The sequence below is a fragment of the Triticum dicoccoides genome, chromosome 2A, assembly GCF_002162155.2.
Source record: "Triticum dicoccoides isolate Atlit2015 ecotype Zavitan chromosome 2A, WEW_v2.0, whole genome shotgun sequence".
NCBI lineage: Eukaryota > Viridiplantae > Streptophyta > Magnoliopsida > Poales > Poaceae > Triticum > Triticum dicoccoides.
This window is the reverse complement of record NC_041382.1, coordinates 683,402,798-683,411,967: the sequence shown is the minus strand read 5'-3', so window position 1 is coordinate 683,411,967 and position 9,170 is coordinate 683,402,798. Positions and strand designations below refer to the sequence as shown.

At 45.7% G+C, this 9,170-nt stretch overlaps 1 protein-coding gene across 1 annotated transcript; it reads left to right on the top strand.

Annotated features, from left to right (window-relative positions):
* Window positions 1-2,570: 2,570 nt before the first annotated feature.
* LOC119351873 (late embryogenesis abundant protein 19-like) lies at window positions 2,571-3,923 on the top strand. Its single transcript, XM_037618661.1, has 2 exons — window positions 2,571-2,837; window positions 2,946-3,923. The coding sequence occupies exons 1-2, from the start codon at window positions 2,664-2,666 to the stop codon at window positions 3,732-3,734; spliced, it is 963 nt and encodes a 320-aa protein (XP_037474558.1). The 5' UTR covers window positions 2,571-2,663; the 3' UTR covers window positions 3,735-3,923.
* The last annotated feature ends 5,247 nt before the right edge of the window (window positions 3,924-9,170 follow it).

Genomic DNA, 9,170 nt, shown 5'->3' with positions numbered 1-9,170 from the left:
GAGAGAGAAAAGGAGAGAAAGAAATTGAGATGAGGAAGACAAAGGAGGAAGAGATAAGGTGGGGGAGACCGTGTGTGGGCCCTAGAACTTGGGTGTCATTGTTTCTCTGCTTCCTTGGTGGTGGGACTCGCGAGCGAGCGAGAGCGACCAGCCGAGCGTTCCGCCGGTCGGTCGGAAGCAATCATTTCCCAAACTTTAGGTAGTAGAGTGAATATAAGCGATCAGCTCCACCCAACATATAGGAAATTCATCCATAACCAAGTATTCCGTTTATTCATATTATTTTCTGAATTTCAGCATTTGGGGGTTTTGTGTTGACATACTGGAAATACGAACTATAATATTTTAATAAATTGGAAATTTCTACACAAAATAAAAGAAATAATTTAATGACTTCAAAAATTCAGATGCTTCCATTTTTAAAATCTAAGACGAACAAAAGTTCAATTTTTTTCAAAAATTTAAAACTACAAAATCGATAATACAAGTTTCACAAAAAAACCAATATTTGGAAAATATCATTTCACTAATCTTCTAGTTAACCTTTTGCTTTCGAATATTATACCAACAAAATCATTCCTTCAGAATAAACTTCAGTGATTGTTCACATCTTAGAAACACCATGTCGTAGTTTAAATAATTAAAACATGTTTTGGTGAACTTTAGAAACATTACATATATATTTCATGCAAATTTTAATTATTTCACTAATATTTTTAAATTATTTCATAAATAGCAAGCATTCATTTTAAACTAATTTCATTTATGAAAAAATGTATTGATGAACTATTTTGGATCGCATATTGGCAAAAAATATGAAAACTTCCACCAATATATGATCCAAAATAGTGAACACATTTCAAATTATTTCATAAGTAGTAAGCTCAGCGTACAACAGAAATCCCATAGATGAACCATCTCCCGATCAAAAGTTTTGCCAACTCCGTCGTTGTAGAAGGGAAGGAACAAACAAAAAACGATATGTATCCTTTCACCCAAGGTGGGAAAACGAGGCCACAACCTCATCGTTGCCACAAAAACAGTCGGGAAAGCATCACTACGATCCCAAAGAGTCAGCTCTCCGCATCTACATCTCTGTTTACCTGCGACACCCCACCGCAAGGAGCAATTATTAGAAGACCATCGATCTCAACCATGAACTCGCTAAGATCCGATGACTACCACCACAACCGACAATGATGAAGCGTGCTGCCACCGCTACCTCAACACCAATTCACCACCAAAACAAAAAGAAACGCTGCTTCGAAGGAAGACTAGATGAATGTTATTCGCCGCCGCCATCGCCACCATATGATCCCAAACTATGTAAAATCAAAACCTAACTAAAATGCCTATGCTACTGAGTGTGGAACAAAGATCCCAAGGTTCCCCTTCCTTCTGCTGCCACCAGAGAAGCTAATGGGGGCGGATCCATATCTTTCCTCTATCTACATTGATCTTTTAACCTATCTAAATTGGTTCTTTGCGACTAGGAAAAAAATATTCTTTTTTTCAGGGTTGTACAATAATGATGATCCTCTCGCCATGTAATATTACCATTAGAAAATCCGCGTTCATCGTTTAAGATGTAATTGAGCCGTGATCAGTTTTCCTACATCTATTGACGAGGGGTATAGAAATTAGCTTACGGGGTTAGCTGACAAAATCTAATTAAGGAGGAGAGGGCCCCACATTAAAATTAAAGGGGGTGTCTTTTTTGTGGGAAAAGGGATGAGACTAAAAAGGGGAAGATACACACCCCTGCTTTCATTTCGATGACAATTTCCCCATATGAATAGGATTTTCGCGCAACATTGGCGTGAAGTTTCACTTGGGTGCATATGCACCCCGTTGGATGGTAAAATCAGAAAAAAAATCCTTTTCTTTTCTTAAAGCAACATTGTTAGAACGTAAAAGTTTTACTAACATGAAAGTTTTTGTGATGAAAAACATTGTGGAGGTTTGAAAAAGCACAAGGATCCTCAAAAAGGGCAATTTTCGAAAGCACTTTGAAACATTGATTTTTTTTTGTCTAGACCTCCATGGATGTTTTTTCATCACAAGACTTTACACATATTAGTACAAACGTCTTATAGACAGTTACAGAGGTTGTAAAACATTCCACAAATGTTTATCACGTAAAAAAAACTCAGAATGTCTTTTGAATTTACGGCTCATTCATTCGAATTTTTTACTGTTCATTCCGGATCCATATGCAACATGAGCTCGTTTTCGGATTAGTGACGCCGCCTGCCGCTTGGCAAAATCTGTCTTCGCGGTAGGGCACTTGCATGAGACGTGGGCATTGCCGCGCGCACGAGCGAATAAACTTCGATCAAGGGCCACGTCGGTACCACACTTGTATGGCCATGGAGACGGTCCAGAACCTTCAGACCGTTCGCGGCACTCCGGCCTACGGGTCACGGACAATAGCACACTCCACGGAGCCACCACGTGTCGTCACAAGCCGCAACGTGTCCCCGTACGTGTCACCTCCGCCCCTCCCTCGCCTCCGCCTCGAGCTTATAACACTCCGGTCGGCCTCATCCTCTCCCTTACCGCAAAGCTCACGCACACCACCGTCGTTGCCAACTGATCCAAGATTCCAAGCTTTCAAGATTCCGCCGCATTGACGGATCGAGTAGTGCTGATAGGGTACGCCCATGTCCAGGTTGATGGCCGCCATGCTTCTCGGAGGCGCGCGGGTCGCCAGCGCCACGGCGCTCACCGGCAACACTGCCGTGAAGGCCATTCCCAGGCCCTGCTTCCTCGCTCCCCGGCCGCATGCCGCGAGCTGGAGCCCCATCTGCATGCAGACCGCCCCGAGATCGTCGCAGGTACGTGTATACAGAAGTTCAGTTTGGTTCCATCTGCCATGCCACGGTTTTTCTCTCGAGGTGCATGCTGACACTCGTGCTCGCCGGCTTTGGTTCGTGCGTCGCCAGGCGTATAACAACGCGCCGGACGACCGGAGGGAGATTAAGGACAAGTACAGGGGCGCAGCGGAGCAGGCCAAGGATGCCACCGGCCATGCCAAGGAGAGCGCGAAGGACCACGCGTCGCGCATGGCCGACGAGACCAAGGACAGGGCCGGGGACGCCGCCGAGAAGGCCTCCCGCATGACGGAGAAGGCGAAGCACGAGACCAAAGAGACGGCAAGCCAGGCCGCGGACAAGGCGGGAGAGATGAAGGAGAAGGCCAAGGAGACGGCGGAGGAAGCCGCGGAGAAGGCCTCCCGCATGACGGAGAAGGCCAAGCACGAGACGAAGGAGACGGCAAGCCAGGCCGCGCACAAGGCGGGGGAGATGAAGGAGAGGGCCAAGGAGACGACGGGGCAGGCGATGGACAAGGCCAAGGAGACGGCGGGCGCGGCCAAGGAGAAGACGGCGGAGGTGGCGGAGGGCGCCATGGACAAGGCCGGCGAGGCCAAGGACAGGGCCGCGGAGGGCACCAGGAGCGCCGGGGAGAAGGTGGCGGAGATGACCAAGGAGGGCGCGAGCAAGGTGGCCGAGACGGCGCAGGCGCTCAGCGAGAAGGCGAAGCAGGCGGCGCAGGGCGCCTGGGAAGCCACAAAGGAGGCCGCGCAAGGGGTGAAGGAGAAGGTCGGTACAGAGAGCACGGCGGAGGAGCACTCGACGTGGGACGACGTCGAGGCCGCCACCAAGGAGAGGGACAGGATCGCGCAGGAGGAGCGGAAGAGGCAGGCCAGGGAGAAGGGCGCCGGCTTGCCGTAGACGAAGATGGCTGTCCGGCTGGACATCTCCACGCGTCTAGTGGCCTCTGTTTCGAGTTGAATTTTAGTTTTCAGCCTCTTCGGTTTACATGTTGAATAATGCTTTGGCAAACAGATGCGCCGATGCCTCCCCTGAGATGAAAATATTGGAGCAATCGTGTAGAAAAAACAAGAAATTTCTTTTGAGCTCTGCAATATGTGCTGTCTCTTTTTTTTTCCGATGGAGAATGTGTACCGTCTCTGATGGAGGATGTCCAATACTAGTTGAACCACTAGTCGTCTGTCTTTGGAACTCTGCGATACTGCCATTGATCTTCAGTTTTATCTCTCAGCGGCAAAGATCTTCAGTTTTATCTCTCATCGACAAAATCTTCAGTTTTTTTATTGACAGACAGAAAAATCATGGCTTCAGTTTTTTTATTGACAGAGGAATATCATCGTTTGCATGTCCGTGTTAGTAGTTGTTGGAATTTTGCTAATAGGCCTTTGTTTCAAAGCCCAATTAATTTGTCTATTCATGCGTGGAGTGAGTAAGACTAGAGTTTAGTGCTACGGAAGTTAAGAAAGACTAGAGTTTAGTGCTACGGAAGTTAAGAAAGACTTGCACCTTAAGGAGAACTCTTCTACAACTTGTACGAAGATGAGACGTTCTCATCGCTTGCCTTGCCACGCCTCGTCGCGACGCTCGGACGTGGGGTTTACTACTCTCACAACCTGACCCGCATTATATAGTCAGTTAGACGTCTGCTTTAGCCGTCGCCGTTTTATATGGTTTTGCACCATCGTTTCAGATCATTGCGTCGTCAAGCAAACCTTCTTCATCCTTTTTTTCGGCGTGCACCGGAAGAAGGGACAGTAAGCCTCCGGAACCCCGCCTGTAATCCTGTACGGGAGAGGGATAATCAGGTTTTGGGGGAGCGCACCTGCGCGATTGCTGGCAGCGACGACTTCGCGAACGACAACTTTTTCTCCGACCTTGGTAATCCCATCCTCGACGACATGGGAGACAACATCAACGCAGGCGGTGCTATTTCCGCTACACCGTATGTGATTCTATCCTTCTTGTTTAAAATCGTGATAGAATTCATGTTTTTAATATATGGTCTAGATGTGATATACTCATCTATTATGTTAGTTCGCATGATTAGCTTAATCTCTGCAATTGTTGTCATGATTTATTTTCTATTTATTCAGATTAAATTTTATAGTAATTTAGTCATATTTCCAGCAGTAGGTAAGTTAGAAGGGAACGTGAAATGACTTCAAGTTTTGTTGTTTTATTGCGGGGTGATGATTTTATAGAAGAAGATCGTGCTTGCGATGTCTTCTTCACTCAGGACTGGCCGGTAGCTTCAGGTGATATTCATGTTTGGCATATGCCTCAATTGGTATTCATGTTTAGCATATGCCAGCTCTGATCGAGATTTTTTTTTAAGAATTCTCGCCAGCTTTATTCATTTAAAGTGTAGGTCATAGGTATAAGGTTTGGGTCATTGGATTATCCAACTACATATGTCTACCTACGTCTATCTCTAGGCTATAGGCTATAAGCAAACTTGATGAGATTATGAGCTTTTAAAAAATTAAAGTTTCTATGCTCATGAATAAAAGAACATGAAATAATACTATTACAATGGTCTCATGTATGATCGCTGTATTTGGTCCTCCAGTCCCCTGTTTATGTCATCCACCACACCTTGGCAATTGGACGCGACATATATGGCTCTCACAGCTAGGTCATCTGCTAGTGCGAGTGCTTCCGGACACGCATATGTCTTCAGGATTTGAGGGTCATTGGTTCCTTAAATAAACATTGCCGAGGACCCTAGGTATAAGCCTGTTTGGTCCCTACAAATCGCAGCCTCTGCTCCCCAATTACGCCTTCTAGCGATTGGTCTGTCTACATTGATTTTCACACTTCCAGCTGGAGGCGGAAGCCAGCGCTGAGGCTGTGCTGTAGTCGTAGCAGTTGGGCCTCTACTGCCTGTTTCACCAACGACTGCCCCAAATCTGAGAGAAAATTGTCAACAAAAGATGTAGTCTGTTGTGGACTCTGAAAGACGGATTTATAGATTGTTTTTCGCCTAGCATGCCATATGGACCATAGCGTGACAGCCATCCTCGTGAAGCTTGTGTGTTCCATTGAGTCGCTCAACTCGAACGGCCACAACCTGGCATTGGGCTCCATATTACATGTCATCTGCGCGACCAAGTCATCGTCCGACAGAGCCCAAATACACCTTGACATGGTGCATGAAATAAGGGCATGTCGCCATGAGTCCTGACACCCACAAAGAGGGCACGCGTCTTGGACAGACATATTACGTTTCTTCAAAATGTCAGTGGGCCGGCAGCCCAGTTCGTATGGTGCTGTTGCTTAGCGAGCGTTCTTACCGTGTTCTTTTCTATCAGATGATTTCCCTTGTCTAAAAAAAAGTGTTCATTTCTATCTAGATGATTTCCCTTGTCTCAAAAAAATCTAGATGATTAAGATGATTTCCCCGTTGCGGCAAGAATTTAAGGATTAATCTCAGATAAATTATGTATGAAAAAATAATCAAAATAAAAACTACTATTTTTTAAGGTAGACAAGTTTCATATTTATATTTGTGTGAGAACAAACCACAAACTATCAGGTGATAACCACACCTTAAATGTTCTTATAATACCAACTTTGAAAAATTAATTTTATATGTTTCAAAAAGATCTAAATATTTTTTTGAGTGTTCGCAACGTACATGACTACAACCCCTAAAAAATCATATCCGAATTCGAAATACACATTGAGAAATAAAAATAACATATCTAGTGTGGATAGTGCCAAAAAAGACATACAAAACTGATACTTCACATCTGGATTTATTTTTCTAATTTCTCATTGTGCATTTCAAACTTAAAAGCTGAAATTTTTAGGGGTTGCAGATACATTCCTTATAAAATTTCGGATTTTTTGTAACACTTAAACTTATTTTTTTGAAATCGTATCATGGAGGCGTTTAAGGTGTGCTATCACGGGATATTCTTCCATGTAGTTTGCTAGTTTGCATGGGTTGAAGCAACAACTCGCCGGAGCTCGCTCGCATAGATGGTTCTTCTTCGCATAATAAGTTCATACACGCTACATACATACATAAAGGTTAGATATGCTAGACAAGGCCTACGCTACCGCACCACTGCAACAAAATTGAGCTCACCAGAGCTCCTCCTAGGGTAGCTGCCCACCGGCAGCGATCAGTCGGAGTCGGAGGAGTCAGAGTCGAGGTCGACAAAGAGCTTCGCCTGCTCCTCCTTCATCACGCGCAGGTCGGCCTCCTTCGATGCGTGCGCCTGCGATGCCGTGAGGCCCGTCTCGAGGAAGAGCCACTCGTACTCGAACTCGCGCCAGATGCGCTCTTCCATCTCCTCCTGATCCCTCGTTGACCGCTTGAGGACGACGCGCTCGAGGAGCTCCTCCTGCCCCGGTGGGAGGTAGTCCTCGGGTACGATGACGCCTCGGCGCGGCGGCGCATTGGGCACGGCCTCCACCGGCTCCCTCTTCACCAGAACGAGCCGCGAGCTCGATGCGCCCGCGGATGAGCACCCCGCGGACCCGTGGCCGGATGAGCTCCCCACGAACCAGTTGCCGGAGGAGGCGCGGCGGCGACGGGCGCGCTCGAGCTCGAACTCGTCGAGCTCGCGCCGGTTGAATGCCGGCGGCGGCTGGGCACCCTGGTTGAGCCACCGACGCGCCCCCGCTTGCGTGCGGCGTCAGATCTGGCACGGCGGAGACACTCCGCCTCATCCCCCGAGTCGGCCATGGTGGTTCAAGGCTTGCCGGCGGCGAGAAATCGAGCGGCGCGGTGGGGAATTGGAGGGGAACACGACGGCGGGAGGATAGGGTTTCGACCCGCACTGCCCTGCAAACCCGTAGTTATAGTGGCTCGGGGGTTGCGTTTGCGGGCTGCGGCAAAAAAATTTACGTGCCGGACACCGATGCGGGCTCTGGTCTGGCCAAAAAAATGAGCCGAGCCCGTATAATCACCAAAATTATGCGGATTTGCGCCGGATGCGGGGTCTGCTAAAGTTGCTCTTAGTAGATATTTATGATGGGGTGGAAGGCTGCATGTTGACATAATTAGAGGTAGTGACTAGTGAGGGTCCATTATTTAAGTATACATAGGATTCCAGTGGAGTTTTTTATTTTCCGCTTTCTTGGTTTCCGTCTTCCCATTTTTGAAGTTACACGCACATTTCTACAAATATTTATACATTGAAAACTAATGTTCAGAATTTTTTTGATGTTTATACTCACAAAAAAAAGTATGCTCCATGATTTTTAACTTGTTTTCATTAGTTTTTTTCTTCATAATTTAAAAATATATGGTTTGAAAGGAATGTTTAGAAATTCCAAAAATTGCTCACAATTTATAAAAAGAAACCATGATCTGAAAATGTTAAATAATTTTAGAAACATTCACAAACTGAAAAATATTGTATTAAGGAAATGATCACAAACGTTATTCTTTTTAGTGCAAAGCAGTTTGAGCAACTTATTCCGTGAGTAAATGGAAAGAAAAGTGAGAGAAAAATTGAAATCCCTCACAAAAAATACAAATCAAATGCTAAACCAGAAGAAAATCAAAACCCGATGGTAACCACACAAAAAGGTGAAGAAAGAAAATAAAATAAAATGAGAGAGACAAACAAAAACAAACTATGGACGCTCAGAGAGAAGAAAAGGCACGAGAACTGAAAAGAAGTAACGAACTGGAATTCATTTCTCGTACCTTCTTTCTGCGGATAGCATAATTATACAAAAGAAAATAATAATAAAACATGGTGTACACTCTGCAAAAAAAAAGTATGAGAAGTGAATTCCAGTTCGTTACTTTTTCTTTTCACGCGCAAAAAAAGGCAACAGACTGGAAGTCACTTCTTCTACCTTTTTGGTGTGCATGAAATGAAGTCTGTTTTGAACCTTGAAAGCATCTCCAACAGAAGCGCTATATAAGCGACGCGCGGTATAAAAACTGCTTTTAACGCGCGCGGACTTGGTTTGGAGTCTCCAGCGACCGCACAAAAAACGCGTGTGCTATAACTAATGCAGCGCGCTCATCAAAAAGGCATCGCGTGCAGCATATTTAGTGTGCCCGGTCGCGCGCGCTGTAAACCCGTTTTTTGGGCGCCACACATTGAGCGGCTGTTGAAGATGCTCTCAGATTGTAGAGCGCGACGCAAACAAACCCCAATGTCTAAATCCTTGAAGTCTATACTCTATTTTATCGATCCCGGTCAATTGTAACCCTAACCCAACTCTAGATCTGTTTGGAAGAAAATTTTCCCTGGGATCACTCGTTTCTGTCATTGACCGCACGGGCCTACATGTCGCGTCCTTCTTCTTCCTCGACCTCTTTTCTTCCTCTCTGTCTTTCTCTTCTGGAATCCATCTCATGTGCAG